Source organism: Nuphar pumila, chromosome 17, assembly GCF_984573655.1.
Source record: "Nuphar pumila chromosome 17, dmNupPumi1.hap1.1, whole genome shotgun sequence".
NCBI lineage: Eukaryota > Viridiplantae > Streptophyta > Magnoliopsida > Nymphaeales > Nymphaeaceae > Nuphar > Nuphar pumila.
In genome coordinates, this window is record NC_143265.1 from 65777098 (window position 1) to 65794315 (window position 17218).

Below are 17218 nucleotides of genomic sequence, written 5' to 3' on the forward strand. Positions count from 1 at the left end.
AAACTTTCTCAATAGCCATATGGGTCCTCTTGTTCATATATAAATAGGGAGCTCTTATCCCATTAGATGCAATGTTTTTCCTAAGCATTCTATCTCAATAAAGGTTATTATCTTTTATGTTTTTTGTGTTCTTATGTGTATGCTCTTTGGTGCCTCTTCCGATCTCATGTATTTGCCATTGATTGGCTTGTGTATTGTGTCTTTTGGACTTGTGCTTGTGCACGTTTAGGCTCTTTGTAGCCATTGTATGCACTTAAGTGCTTTTGTATTGCCTTTGGCATTTGTATTGTCCCTTGTAGGACTTGTTTTTGTACTTATGCACATTATGATTTTGCTTTCCGCTTGATTTCATTACATGGTATCATAGTCAAGAAAATTTTCTTGGTATTTTGCCTTTTTGGGTCTTGGCACTCTTTAGTTCGAGTTCGTAATTCGTAAAGGAATCATGATCGATGTATGGCTTGGATTCATGGGAGATCTTGACCCGGTATGTATCTTAAATCTTTATTTTTTACTTAAGTTGTCTATCTCATGCATTACGCATGAAAAATACTCATTTTTCCTATCTTTGAAAAATTATTTGTTATGTTTTAAAGGCTAAACCTTTAAATGCTTTTCAAATTTATTGTTGGATTTGTTTTTTTAGAATAGTTATTAAATGTTTTATAAGGTTTATAATATTTATTTGGCTTTGCGAAATGATATTTACATATGTGTATGCTTTTATGAGATCTAGTTTGAATCTTAGGTTTTTTAAACTTTATTTAATATGTAGGTATATGATCTAGTATTCTTGAGCATGAGTTTTTGGCACTAAGATGCTTTATTCGAGCATTTCATGGTTATAAATATCAAAACATGTCTTTATGTATGGCTTCAAATTCATGTTTTTTTCATTTTTGAGGGTTGTGATCTTTTGTTTAGGCTATTCCTTGTGAGCATGACTTAGAAACTTGTGGTATTTATGTTGAACTCCTCTATGAGGTTGATGATTGCATTCTAAATGTGCATTTAAAAAAGAATATAAAAAATATTTATGTTATCATGTGCTCTCTTGTTGTGGCCATTTATGGCTTGTGTTCTTGCCTATTGGGACATGTTTATTGTGAGTACACTCATTGCATTTGAATGATTTGTGCCTTACATGCTTAGTGCATCACAATCATTAATAAAAATATTATTGTAAAGGTTTTTGTGAGGGTTCTCTTTGGAGACCTTAGTGGCATTTGTGTCTTGTGATAGTGTTATTTCTTGGTTTTATGGCTCTTTAGTAAACATTATCTCACATGTTTTTACATCACATGGGAATTTAAGCATAATGCTTCTGGAATGATTTGAATGATCAATAAAATATTATTTTATTTGAACCTTCTTTGTGTGTATCCCTTTTGTGGGAATTGTGGGTGTGTCCATAATGACCACTTTTGTGCTTGTCCACTTTTGGGTTTGGGTGGACTTTTGCTTATGATCAAAGGCTCTTTGATTCTTAACATGCATTAGATCTATAGGATCATATTGTTCTTTGGATATTATAATGTCTTTCTTTATGCATTCTTTGTGCATTATTGTGAGCTTAATGAAATAATATTTTTTTTAAAACAAAAGTGCTTTTTCACCCTTAGTGGCTTGTGTTTTCTTGCCTTATAGGCATGTGTTTGTGCTGTTAGTAGCCTTGAATGTGGATTTATGAGAATTAATAAAATTAATATTTTAAGTATTGTATGTTCTTGCCTTAATGGCATTGTGATTATTTCACTATTGGCTATTTCCCTCTTGAATTACCATTTCATTGCATTCCTTATAAGGCCTTATGTTTTTTGAATTTTTGATGAATATTATTGTCTTATATGTGGCCTCATGAGGTTTTTAGTGACTTGTTTGCATCTTGTCATATGATTGACATAAACTCTTGTTTATAACCTCTTTTTGAAAGTGTTTTTGAGATTTTTCTTTTTGCCTTTTTTTTGCTTATAATTTAGTTCATCACTTTTCTATTTGATACATCAATTATTATTATTCAGCCTTTTTGAGGTGAGTTTTGTGCACCTTAGTGCTATGGAGCCAGAAAAGGTTGTTGGGGTGAGTTACGTGTGCACCTCTATCTTCTTGTCAATATAGATTGCCAAGTTTATGAATGTCGTATTGACACTCATTTTGGCTCTAACTGATAGTTGATTGACCTTTGGTTCTATTATTTTATTTGAGCCTTCTTTGTGTGTATCCCTTTGTGGCACTTGTGGGTGTGTCCTAGTGACCACTTTTGTGCTTGTCCACTTTTGGTTTTGGGTGGACTTTTGCTTATAATAGAAGGTTCCTTGATTTTTCACATGCATTAGATCTATAAGATCATATTGTTCTTTGAATATTATAATGTCTTTCTTTATGCATTCTTTGTGCATTATTGTGAGCTTAATGAAATAATATTTGTGATGCATATTATTGTGTTTTATATGAGGTTTTTAGTGTTTTGTTTGCATCTTGTCATATGATTGATATATCGGCGCTTGTTCATAACCTCTTTTTGAAAGTGTTTTTTGAGGTTTTTCTTGTTGCCTTTTTTTGCTACAGTTTAGTCCATCACTTTTCTATTTGATACATCCATTATTATTATTCGGCCTTTTCGAGGAGAGTTTTATGAACCTCGGTGTGCTGGAGCCAGAGTTGATCGTTGGGGTGAGTTATGTGTACACCTTTATCTTTTGGCAGTATAGATTGCCAAGTTTATGAGTATCGTATTGCCACTTATTTTGGCTTTGACTGACAATTGATTGACCTTTGGTTCTATGAGTGAGTTGTATCAGTCAATTGATTTTTTGTGCACCTCGGTGTTGCGAAACCAGAGTTTGTTGTTGGTGTGAGTTATGTGTGCATCTCTATCTTCTTGTCAATATAGATTGCCAAATTTATGAGTGTCGTATTGGCACTTGTTTGGGCTCTGACTGATAGTTGATTGGCCTCTAGTTCTATGAGTGAGTTGTATCACTCAATTGCTTTTTTTTACACCTCAGTGAGCCAGGGTTAGTTGTTTGGGTGAGTTATGTGTGCAACTCTATCTTCTTGTCAATATAGATTTCCAAGTTTATGAGTGTCATATTGGCACTTGTTTTGGCTCCGACTGACAGTTGATTGACCTCTGGTTCTATGACTGAGTTGTATCACTCAATTGCCTTTTTGGCCTTTGTTATTTATTGGATGTTCATATCGATCGTTGTTAGTAATGGCTCAATTGTTATTTGTTTGTGATCATATTGGTCCTTATGGATTAAATCTCATAATATTGCAAAATTTATTGCTTTTACATTGATTTGAATATTGTTTTCAAATCTTCTTGCTTATTGACATCAGTTTATCTTCATTACAATATTTTTTCCTATCTTGTTTTCTTCACTCTTTCCTCTTATTTGAGTATTTTTTTTATAAGAAATTGTGTCTTATCAATGTGGTGAGTTATGTGCACCCGTTGAAACTGATGTTTATAGTTTTACGATCATTTGTGAGGTGAGGGATGTGCACATTTTGTGGTTGTAGCTGGTTGTTATTGTCAGTTTAGATAGTTGGTATTGCAAGTGCATGGTCACTGGTTTAATTATTGTTGACATTTGTGTTTGATCTAGTCCTACGTGCTAATATACTTGAATTTTGAAGATATTGAGTTGGAGATAAAAAAAGGTGATTCCTTGTAGTGAGCAAACTGTAGTTGAAATTTGCAAATATCATTTCTTTTGATATGATTTGTTGTATGTGTGATTTTTTAAATTTCTCCATATACTTTCTAATCTTTTCCGCTACCTACTTTTCCTTATATGAAAAATGTTTATTCATTGAAAATTTTTCATGCATCTTATGTGCATTTCATTGATAATAATATTTATATTTTTAAGATTGTTGTTTGGCCCTTTGCACTTAATCCCATTTTGGTTTGTGAGAGTGAATCCTAATGGGTTGTGATTTATGAGATTGCTCTCATTCATTATTATCATGCATTAATATGCTTTAAGTTCATGTTGGCTACATATGTTAAAAGATATTTAGATTTGTTTCATGTTGGCTATCTTGCATGTTCGGATGAATTTAATTAATTCTTTTTTATGAGCACTATTGAGTTCTTATATTTAATATACTTGTTGTGTTTTGAATAATGAGTTGTATCTTATTTGAAATACACAAGCCTTTGGGGCTTTATTGCAAAATTGTTTATATCTTATTAATATTTTATGTCTAATATATGTTCAAAAATTATGAAAAATATGTTGTTTTTATGATTATGATTGTCTAAACGATAAATTTTTAAAATTGATTTTGAAGTATATTTCTTTTGTCTATCTTAATTGTTATTGTACCTTGCTTGAATTGTTGCTAATGTTTCCAAAACTTTAAAAATTATTGCTTAAGGTGCATATCTTGCTCGTTTTTAAAAAAAAAAAATTGTTTTGTTTATAGTGCTTCTATGTTTTGTTGAGGAACTTAACCATTCTTTATTCATATATATATATATATATATATATATATATATATATATATGGATTAATCTTTTTTATTCTTGTTCAAAATATATTTGTTTTGAAACTATATACATATAACCTATAATTATTTTTTAATTATTGTGTTAAAACATTTTCTTTTAAATCTATTTAGTTAGGATATCTTCCTTTGTGTAGTTGGAACCTCTGTGTTGTTCTCTACAGGTTCTTAAAGATGATATGGGTTGAGAAAGAAATTTTGTTTCTAATGCATCATATCATGAAGATGGAGATAGCTGATGAAGGCATTTAGTGAAGATTATCAATGAAGACTTTGATCCTTCCATTTGTTTTGTATTTTCAAACTTTCGGTAATTACACCGTAAGTTTGAGGGAGTGTTAAAATGTATATACATATATGAGCTATGTCACAGGGACTCGGCATAGAGGCCGCCACACCTGCGTCGACGCTACGCGACGCAGGTGCGGGTGCCGCACTCAATGCGGTCAATGTGACCTTGGGTGCAGTCAACCCACACCCAAGGTTATTTTTGTCCAAAATAGTTACACTAAAAAATAATAATTATTTAAAGTTTTGTCCCATATACAAAGCTTTGAAAGTTTGAAAAGTTGTGCATTAAATGTTTTGAGGCACGTACATTCTTTTACTGTTTTTAAAAAGGATTGTCATAAAAAGTTGAGCCATTACATTCTTTTATACTTTTTATAGAGCTTAATGAAAACTGCATTGGAATGAATTTCTATATTAAATGGGGAGAACCGAGTAGGTCGGATTTTGTATTAAATGTACTTTTGTATTAAATGGGGAAAACCAAGTAGGTCAAACTTTTGTATTAAATGCATTAATAAAAAAAGTGAAAATTGCATTGGCATGGACTTTTGTATTAATTGTATATAAATCCAAATCTGATTAAGTAATACCCGATTAAAAATTTGATTAAGCAATACTTCTAAATTTTTTATTATTTCTGGTGAAAAACATATTTTTTTATTGAGAGCTTTTTTTAAGGATAAGTTTTATATATACGTATATTAAAATATTATATATATATATATACCTACCCTCCCGCACCCCTGCACCCAAGTTTTTTTAAAGTGCCGCATCGCCGCACCCGTACCCGCACCTATGTGACAGTATATGAGTATATATATATTATATAATTTTAAACTATTTTTCTTCCCTTTGTAATAGATAATACCCTTTAATGGTATTGTGGTAATTTTATACATGTAAATAGGATCTGCCCATTACAATGGTAATATTGTACAATAGGCTATGCCTTTTAGGGGCAGAACTGACCTCTTTTTTATTTTGTCCTTTACACTTGTAAAGGGCAGTTTTACCTTTTAGTCAATAATAACTATTGGGAATTTTGTCTTTTAGTGAATATAGCTGTTGAAAATCTCCAATAGCTATATTTCTAGTTGTTGGAGCATTTCCCAATAGCCATATGGGTCCGCTTGGCCCTCTTGCTTGTATATAAATAGGGACATCTTATCCCATTAGATGTAATGTTTTTTCTAAGCATTCTATCTCAACAAAGATTATTATTTTTTATGCTCTGTGTTCTTTTGTGTATGCTCTTTGGTACGTGTGATCTCATGTATTTTACATTGATTGGCTTGTATATTGTCTCTTTGTAGACTTGTGCTTGTGCACATTTACGCTCTTTGTAGCCATTTATACATTTAAGTGTTTTTGTATTGCCTTTGGCATTTGCATTGTCTCTTGTAGGACTTGTTCTTGTGCTTGTGCATATTATGATTTTGCTTTCCGCTTGATTTCATTATACCCTGTACATCATAATGAATATTTTCAAACAACTTCATAGTTATTTTATTAATAGAAGCAAAAGGCAATACATGACTCTTAGACATTTGACAACTTGGACAAACTTGACTGATCGAATATCGACTTAAACTCTACCTTGAAATCAAATTACTAGAAGCAAGCTTTTCAATAAAAGCTTTATTATAATATGCAAGACGACTATGCCAGACACGCAACTGGTTTGACTCGGACTCATTTATGTAGCAAGAAGAAGGAGAGCTTCTAGACTCTTTAGTGAACTTATTTTTTATTCCTACTGATGGATCTTCCTTAGAAGGTACATATTTTCTCGCCTCTCCTTCAGCAAATTTCCTCTTCATGTGAAGATCCTACACAAACAAAATGGGTAAAAATGATGCAAGAATTGGTATCATCAACAAGCTTAGAAACACAAACAAGATTCTTTTTTATGTTAAGAATGAGAAAGATATTGGAGAACTGAAGACTTTTATAGTATTCAAAAGACTTTTTCGGTGTGTGTGATGGGGCGGCGAGTGTCATCTTCAGTGATAACTTTATCTTTTCCAAAATAAGAAATCAAGTTTTTAAATTTCTCTTCATCCCTGGTGATATGGTTTGTTACCCCTGACCCTGAGTCCACATACCAAACTCCCTGATCATTATGCTTGAGATTCAGCCCTGCGATGCAGCCAATAGAAGTTGCTTATCCACTAGCAACTGTGACTCTGTTCCTGATCCCCTTAACTTATTTGCTGTAGGTTTTGCCTGTGTGCTTGCCTCAGTATCGTACCTCAGATCATCCTTGAGCCAACAGTTGACCTAGATATGGCATGGTTTTTTGCAAATAAAATAAGTTGGAACCTTTTTACCTTGATAAGCGATAGGAGTAGTATTCAGAAGAGGAAGGAGCCCATGGCCTCCCTGATTTCTTCCACAATCGTGTTCTCGGCCTCTTCGAATACCTCCTCGACCTCTCCCATACTGGATGCCAGAAATTAGGACGTTGTGACTCTTTGTTGCAACTGAGGAGCTTTCTTTTGTACCTGATAAATTCATCTCAAACTGAAGCAGTTTGGGACGCAATGCTTGAAAAGTGGGCAGCACATCAAAACATGAAAGAGTGGTGTAGAGAACATTATATTCAGGCTCAAGCCCATTGAGAACCTGTTGCACTTTATCCCTATCTGAAATCTCGCATCCAACCGTAGAAAGTTGATCAGTTATCTCTTTCATCTTGTTAAGGTACTTCATAATTGTAATAGAGCCCTTGTGATTCAGAAATTTTTTATTCAAAAACATGATTCTGGCCTCTGAAACTTGAGAGTATGTTTGTACTAGCCTGGCCCAAAGTTTCATAGGTATACAATCATTTGAAATGTTAACCAAAGTTTCCTGAGATAGTGTAGATATGATACAGGCAACAAGTGCTTGATCACGTTTCATCCAGGAAATATAATCTGGATTTTGAATGAGTTATAGCAATGACAACCCCTTTTTCATCATTTTCTTCCTGTAAAACAAATGTTGGTGGGATCTTCATTGACACATTCAGGTGCTCCAAAAGATCCTGGCTACGAATTAAATGAATGGTTTTTTTTTCTGAGTAAGAAAATTGGAATTGGTTAATTTTTCAGATACTAGCTAATTAAGAAATCTAGCAGAAAGGACCGAAGAAGAGGAATGCATTAGGAAACAAAATTATAGAAGGAAGGTTCTTTTTTTAAACAAGTTGTTGATAGGACCAAGACTAAAAAAGACTGCAGAAAAAACAGTCTCTAATGATACACAGATCTGCAGTTTTTTTTTTGCAGATCAGCAAATAATCATGAAATCAGAAAATCTATAGCAGCACCCAAGTTTAATCTCTAAATGATTTTGATAAAGAGAACTAAAGAAAAAGATCAAAGTGAGGGATAAGATCTTAATGTGTAAAACGAGATCAAGTAGAAACAACTTTAATAGAGGGAATAAATATTGCAGAAATATTTTTCAGATCATAGATCCAGCAAGAACAAGAAAGGAATCAAAATGATATTTGGTTTTGGGTTTTTCAAGAGAGCAAGATTCTCAATAAGGATGAATCAAGAATGAGAAACCGTGAGGTAGAAGGATAAAGAAAATCGAGAAAGAAGCAAAGAGAAGAAAACCCAAAATAAATATTCGATTTAGGGTTTATCAGAGAGAAAGAAACCAATAAATAAGAAAGAAGAAAGAGGAGAAAGAATAAATAGCCAAGATCCTTCGAACTCACCATGATGAATAAGTTAAGATCGAACCGCACTCCGATACCCCATGCAAATTCAGATCTGTGTCGCCAGAAACCAAGAGAAGGAGAGAAAGAGACAAGACAGGAGAAAGAGGGGCTGCAGAAACTTTCCACACGATTCCCAATTGGGATGTGTAGGGTTCTCTTTTAATAAAATATAACTGATCTTGTGTACAAGTACAAAATTTCCCCTTGTATTAATATACACTGTAATATTTAACTAAGGAGCAAAGCTGGAAACACGGTATACATTAAACAACATGTTACATAAAGGGGCATCAATCTGGTTCCAGATGTGGATCTGGATCCAGATCCAAATGTCACGTCTCAACAGACGGGCCAAAGATCTGTAAGGCATTAAGTCTTGGGAGACAGCAACTCACACTGTTCCAACAAGCTCATACCAAAAAAGCTGGTTTCGAGGAACAATCTCAAACACTGTTATTTACCAAGTGTTTCTCATGCACGAGAACATACTACTGATGCACCTTCTGCTTGTGCATGTGCATGACTAACAGCAACGTTTACAGAAAGCAATTCACAAAAGAATATAAGCAACAAGCCTTCACTAAGAAGAAGAAGAAACTGAATTTAGTTTTTGTCAGTTACTAAATTATAGATAATTCATGACAATAGCTACACAAATGGGTTTTTTCTACTTTTGTTTCTTTTATGAAAGCATAGCTCTGGACCAAGATCCCTTGTTCAAGAGGCTACAACTCAGGCCATTTACAGCAATAACATTTAACCCATACAAAAGAACTTAGGTGATCCAAGATCCACCTTTAATATAATGACAAAACTAATCCAAAATGATCCAATAAAAAATCTAGTGCAATTAAAGTAAATACTAAATAATACATCATTCACAAATTACAGACAAAACATAGGTGATAAAACAATGGCTATGGAACACCAAATGGATGCAATTTAAGCAGTTAATTTAGGAAAGCATAGCAGTAACTTCAAAGTAAATAGACGACGCAAGATATGCCATCATAAGCTGTCCAAAAGTTAAATTACAAATATAATGTTTACATTGGTAACACAGGTGAATAAAGAACAAACAAGCTTCATATAATTAAGCCAACAACATAAAGGAATAAAAATAAATGGACAATCTAGGAAACATGAGTAATCAAACATCCAAAGATTCGTAATCTTTTCACATAACAAACAGGTTTTGAGCAAGATAATTTCAAATCCAATAATAGATGCCTTTTGTATAAATGTAATCCTATTCTAATAGATCATGAAGATGCTAAATTACAAGGTCCTCCCTTAGAAAAATCATTAATTGTGTTACAGATCTATCAACCATCAATTCAATTTATTTCAATCAACTAATAAATCCAAAGCATGTTTAATCATTGTATTAAATGGGAAGATCTATTAGGGAGTGTTTGATCGTGTGTCCTGCGCGTTGCTGCGATGATCAAATGCTAGATGCAGCAGACGTGTGCAACGCACATCCACCGCATCCACGGACACCGTTCCACCCCTCCCCCCATTACGATGAGAATGGGAACAGGGAATGCCACTTAAAAAAAAACAAAACACGGGTGGAAGGGGGTCTAACCCCGAGTCCCCGAGCCTCTCTCTCTCTCTCTCTTCCCCTTCGTGCTTATTCTTCTTCTTTGATTAGGGATTTTTTTTTCTTTGATTTTTATTAGGTTTTTTTCATTGATTAGGGTTTTTTCTTTGATTTACATTGATTAGGGCTTTAATAAAATATCTTTAATTAGGGTTTTTGTTATTTAATTTTATTATAGCTTTCCATTGATTTGATTAGGGTTTTTTTTTTCTTTGATTAGGGTTTTGAATCAAATTTCTTTAATTAGGGCTTTTTATACTTAATTTGATTAAGGCTTTTCTTTGATCTTCTTTGATTAAAGTTTGAATTAAGGTTTTTTATATTTAATTTTACGGTTTATTTATGGTTTATTTTTCTTGTAGTTTATGGTTTTTTGGTTTATTGATGATTTATTTTCTTGCATTTTAGGGTTTTATGATTATTTATGGTTTTTGGATTTGTATATAAAAAAATATGAATTCTTATTTTTTCTTAAATTTCCCAAAATCTAAACACAAAGGATACCAATAATAATAGAAAAAAATAGATGGGTATTCATAACACAAGAAATCTAATCATATTAAGAAATTTTAAATAAAAAGACAAAATATCCAAATATTTTCTCAAAACTTTATTCACAAGATTATTTTAATTTTGAAAATCTAATCTTATTTTTTGATAAACTTTCATAATTAGGTCCAAAATGATACCGACTAAAGCATTTATATATAAAAAATATCAATTCTTATTTTTTCTTAAATTACCCAAATTTTAAACATTTTTTAGTTTTTAGATTCAATCCGAGATCCATATCCAGAGGTAAAATCCATAATAAACATGTTGAAACACTCATATTGTTGGGCGGATCGAGATGTACGATCCAAAGCGAAGTTATCCAACCCATATTCATATGTGTTCAAACTGTCCGCACAGCATAAAAATCAAACACTGGACACAAGGAACACAACTTCGTGTTCAGTCAAAACAAACGTTAAACGTAGTACAGTTATTATAGAACAGGCAGAACATGCGTCTGTCTGTTATATTCTGTTGTTCCGTCCAATCATGGATGCGCCATCAAACACACCCTTATTGAACTTATATAACAATCAAACAATAGGCTAATGTTAGATCACTTGAGCCAGCCGATGGAAACATTTATATTTGTTAGAATTTCTGCAGTATCAACCTTACCCCAATAAAATAGGTCTAAGGACTAAATGAAAAGCTCAAGTGATATGTTTGTTTGTGTACAATGTCCATGTTTTATAGTAGATGTTCACAAGTTCACCAACTTTTAATACTGACAAGGTCTTAACACAATCCAACAACAGTATTTATACTGAATAGCATCAATATGACATTGCTGTCAAATTTATGAACTATGCAACTGCACATTAAGAAGATTCCAATTATTGGAAAAGTACAACTGTGAATAGTTGTAGCTACAATTTTTCTACATTTACAAAAATGCCTTTCATGGCACTGATAGCAATGCATTCAAAACAAACCACTATCACGCAATCACAGAAGTTCTAAAGGGCAGTCAAAGTTAGTAAACTTGTTAACGTACACTATAAACCATGACCACTAACATCCACTCATTACCCAAAAAATCCATTGCTGTGGGTTAACAAGGTCATTAAAGAAGCCTACTAGCATATTCATAACGGCGACCACAGCCCACTTATTCAATTTTTCATGTTCTTCAAACATATAAAGTTTGATGTAAAGTGAAATCGATACACCTGATCGTGATACAGAAATAACATGCTATTTCTTGATGTTTATAAAAAATGCAAATAACCAAAGGTATTTCCTTGAATTTTGTGTTGACTTATTAAAAGGTTTAAAATGATTGCCAATACCATAGAGATCCAACTGCTAGCTAACATGAGATTCAGTTTAAGTTATGAGAGATACCTCTTTCTCGCCTATCCACAATTTTTACACGAACCATTATGTGTGCATCTCTTGAAACTGTTTCAGTTAACTCCTCCCAAGTACTGTAAAGTTGAGCACGACACTCCTCGAAAAGTAAAGGCTCAAATACTCTGACATACTCCTCCACGGATTCAAACTGTCCTGGAACACACTGGAGCTCTGTCTCCTCTGGTATTTAAAATATTGATCACATCATTATAAATCCAGTCTTTTCAAACAAATCACAAGATAAAACAAAATAAAATTTGTAGTTTAATATGTTGCAACCTAATTCAAAAAACTGCATTCACTTGCCTAAGGTCATCTTAGTGAAGTGTGTCAAAAGACATTTTCAAATATAGAAGGTATGTATCAAGTGCATATGCTAAGTTATGTTAGTGAAGCACATAAGCAAGAGACACTTGCACATAAGACACTCATCACAGTGATGCAGCCAAGACTACACTATTTATAGAAAAGTAATCTCTTAGGTTGCAAATATGCATTGACTGATCCACATAGAATATACCAGGGTTACCGGAAGTGCCATAGGACATGGAAAAGCACACTTCCCCGAAGCGTGTTTCAGAAGCGCGAAATGTGGCGCTTTCAAAACGTGCTGGGAAGCACCCAAAAAAATTGAAAAGTGCGCTTCCCAATTTAGGGGAAGCTCGCTTCCCCTTCTTTTTTCATTTTTGCTTTTTTTCTCTTTTTTGCTTTCCCCTCGCTTCCCGCTCCCGCTTTCCCCGACTGGCAACTCTGGAATATACTGTGTACATATTCATTCTTGGTAGAAAATGACCAGTTTTAAATACACAACTAACTGACAATGTGCTCCACAAATATCCATGGGTGACACGTCGGTCTATGAACACCATGTGTCATCATACAACATTATTCAAGAAAGACAATCCAATTTCAGGAGTTTCAATATATCCATCACTATGATTTTAAATCTCATCAATTGAAAGTGGAATTCATAAGTTATAATATCAAATCCTGTTAGTTCTTTTTATAATTTTCTACACAGATCAAACAAAATCAAACAAATTTCAAGTCCAAACTCTACAAGAAGAAAGATCATACATTTAAGAAAATAGCCCACTGCCTATTGTTCAGATTCGTAGTAGAGAGGGAGAAGAATAAGAGAGAACAAGAGAAGGAGAGAAGCCACAAAATACATGAGCTTTATTCAATGACCTAAAAGGGTCGACCCCCTTGAGTACAAAAGAATAAAAAATAAAATCTAAAGTACCCCCAAGTATTAGGTAATGTACACTAAGTCCTAATACATAGGGGTATTACCAAGGTTGCCAAACTAAGAAGCGGAAGCGGGAAACGATACGGGAAGCGAAAGCGAGAAGCGAGGCATTTTAAAATTTATACGAAGCGGGAAGCGAAGTTTCAATTTAAAAGCGAAATATGAATAAAAAATAAAGTAATATGGAATCAAACAAGAAACAAACAAAAACTTAAATAAAATTGATCATTCTTATATTTCATGATTTTTCTGTAAAATAGTTAAATTTTTGTTAAAATCTAACAATGATGGTTACCAATTTAAAGAAAGTACATGGAAAGTGAGTGAAAGCGTGAGAGAAAATACATGAAAAAGATGAAAAGAAACGTGAGAAAAACATATAGTATGCATAGACCATGTGTATGAGAAGCGTGGGGGAATCGAGCTTCCCATGAAGTTTCGGAAGCGAGGAGTATCGCGCTTCTGAAGCGAGTTTCCAGGAAGCGAGCTTCCCACCTACCTAAGAAGCTTTTGGTAACTCTGGGTATTACACAAGGAAAGGTAAAACACTATATTACACTACAATACTTAGATTTCAATACTCCCCTTCAAACTTGGGAGGATGTAAAGGAATTATTCCAAGTTGGGAAAGGAAAGCATTGAAGTGAGAGGGGAAAAGACTTTTCGTGAACACATTTGCAATTTGACTCTTTGAGCTGACATGCTTCAAAGCTATGATTCCATCTTCATAGGTCTTTCTTATATAATGATAGTCAATTTCAATATGCTTGGTGTGGTCATGAAACTCGGGATTCTTGGCAATATGAATAGCACTCATGTTGTCACAATATAACTGAGTTTTCTTTTCACATGAGATTCTTAATTCATTTAATAACCATCTTATCCAAATAATATTAGCAATAACTTGAGTCATAGCTCTGTACTCTGGTTCTGCAGTAGACAAGGCAACTCTTTGTTGCTTCTTGTTCTTCCATGAGATCAATGAGCTTCCAAGAAAAACACAGAACCCCGTAGTTGAAAGTCAGTCTCTAGTGGATCCTCCAAAGCCAACATCACAAAAAGCTCTCAACTCGGTACCAGATGAAGATAAGAAAAACATCCCATACTCTTACATACCTGATGATCCTGAATACAACTGCCAAATGAACTGATCTGGGGGTACTCATAAACTGACTAACTATATGAATTGCATGAGTTATATCTGGCCTGAATATAGTCAAGTATATAAGGCTTCCAACTAATTGCCTATATACTACAGGATCTTCTGGCTCCACTCTATTTGTAACCTTCATCTTCAAATTAGCCTCTATAGAAGAATTTACACTTTTTGAATCGTCAGCTAATCTTGCTTTCACAACCAAATCTGTAGCATATTTATGTTGAGACAAGGTCCCCTTGGAGAGTATGCTATCTCAAGACCAAGAAAGTAATTAAAAGCCCCAAGTCTTTCATCTCAAACATGTTAGTCAGTTTCCCTTTTGTTTCTCCAACCTTCTTTATGTCATCTCCAGTGAGTGTCATATTGTCAACATAAAGAAGAAATATACATCTCCCAAGTGCAGAGGAAGAAACAAACAAAGCAGGATCATGGTGACTCTGCTCAAAGCCAAGTAAGTGATCTCATTGCTGAACTGAATTTCTCTAACCAAGCTCGAGGTGTTTGTTTGAGTTCATATAGAGCTCTGTGAAGTCTGCAAACTCTACCTTTTGGATCTGAGTATCCTTGTGGTAGCGCCATATATACTTCTTCCTGTAAATCTCCATTTATAAATGCATTCTTGACATCCAACTGCCAAAGATCCTACTGTTCGACTGTAACCATAAGTGTACGAATTGTGGTCATATGAGCCACAGGGACAAATGTTTCAGCAAAGTCAATTCCAAAATGTTGGTTGTATCCCTTAGATACTAGTTTGGCCTTATACCTTTCTACAGACCCATCTGCCTTTGTCTTCACTTAGTACACCCACTTGCTTCTAATAACATTTTCATTGGAGGAGGTTTCACTAGTTCCCAAGCCTTCATTCTTTCAAGTGCGCTTATTTCATCAACCATGGCTTTTTGTCACTCCTCTTTTCCTACTACTTCTGTATAGGAAGTAGGCTCAACATAAAAATGGATTAATGCCAAAAACTGCACGATAATGAGGAGCAAAGGACTCACAGGATACAAAACAAAGAGGAGGTATAGAGGATCTAAAACTTTTATGTACCTAACAAGGAGTAGAGAAGGAAGATGACAACTCTAAACTTTATTGGATTGGATCAGCTGATATGGAAATAGGATCAGGATTGGCCTCTTCACCTCCCTGCTCTTCCACTTGATCTAAAAATAGAATTTCAATCACATCTTCATGTCGCCTTGAGTAAGTCTGACCAAACCTATTTTCCTTAAGCAAACCATCTCCCCTTGCTTCCCTTGGCTCTCTATTCCCTCTTTCATACCATCATTTTCTCCAAAAAGAACCAGAAAAGACAGGTCAACCTCATTTCCTATATTTTCTTCATGTTGACTAAAATATATCATATTCTCATGAAAAACAGGCCAAAATACCCATACTTTCTTTCCAACAGGATCATATCCCTTATACCCTTTTTGTCCATTAGCAAAAACAAGAAAACAACACTTGACGACCTTAGGAGATAACTTATCTTTGTATCTATAAGGTAACAGAACAAAACATACACAACCAAACACCTTCAACACATCATAATTTGGAACTTTTTCATATAATTTTTAAAAAGTAGATATGCCCTTAAGAACCCCAGAAGGCATACGATTTATCTGATAAATGCTTAGTTACACTGCATCTGCCCAAAACACTTTGGGTACTTCTCCAAAAAGAAGAGCTCTTGCCGTCTCCAATATATGTTTGTTCTTTATTTCAGCTATACCATTTTGCATAGGGGTGTAGGGACAAGATTTTTGATGAACCACACCTTTCTCCTGTGGGAACCTTTTAAACACACAACTTATATATTCACCTCCAAAATCAGTTTGAAGAGTTTTAATTTTGGTTGCAAACTGATTCTCAATCATGGCACAAAAACTCTTAAAAGTTTCAAAAAGATCACTTCTATTTCTCATAAAATATATCCATGTAAATCTTGTACAGTCATTTATGAAAGTAACAAAATATGATAATCCTCCCTTTGACAAAATCGGAGAAGGATCCCACACATCAGAATATATCAGGTCAAAAGGACTTTCCGATTCCCTATCACTAGACTTGAAATACAAAGCATGACTCTTACCCAATCTACAACTCACACAATCTTTGACATGATTTGACACAACTAACTTGGACTTTCCAAAACTTCTTGAAAACACCAAATTTTGCAACCTAGAGCTAAAAATATGACCTAGTCTCTATTGCCACAAAACAAACTTATCTATAGTTGAAGCTTCATATCCAATTTCAACCTCCTACTCCCTCGTATCAATCCAGTCCAAGTAGTATAAGTAAGTCCCCTCTTCTATGGCCAATCACAATCTTCTTTCCTAACAATTGATCCTGCACAATACAACCAACATGAGAGAAAATAACATTACAGTTAAGATTGGTAAGTTGACCAAAAAAAATAAGATTAATAGCAAGAGACAAAACTTGATACACTTGAGAGATAAAATTTTCTACCAGGATAAAAATTATAAGTAATCGAACCTACTTTGGAGACAGATATAGAGGAACCATCGGCAGTGCGAAAGATATCATTGCAGGGTCTACAGTCAGCTAAAACAAACTCATGAGGTATCATATGACATGAAGTCCCAGAGTCTATTAGCCAACCAGAGGAATGACCTGAGATACCTGAGAAGGCAATACCAAAAGAGGAGGTAAGAGCGGCAGAAAAAGATTGAGCAATGGCTCAATGAGCAAAAAGTTGCAGTTGCTGGATTTGTTGTTGAATCTCATGTTGAA

At 34.1% G+C, this 17218-nt stretch overlaps 1 protein-coding gene across 1 annotated transcript in view; it reads right to left on the reverse strand.

Moving 5' to 3' along the window:
- Positions 1–17218, reverse strand: part of LOC149812075 (uncharacterized) — an 83516-nt gene that overhangs the window by 14074 nt on the left and 52224 nt on the right. Inside the window, 1 exon segment of the mRNA XM_089992574.1 lies at positions 12036–12224. Within this exon segment, the coding sequence (XP_089848700.1) occupies positions 12036–12224 (189 nt within the window).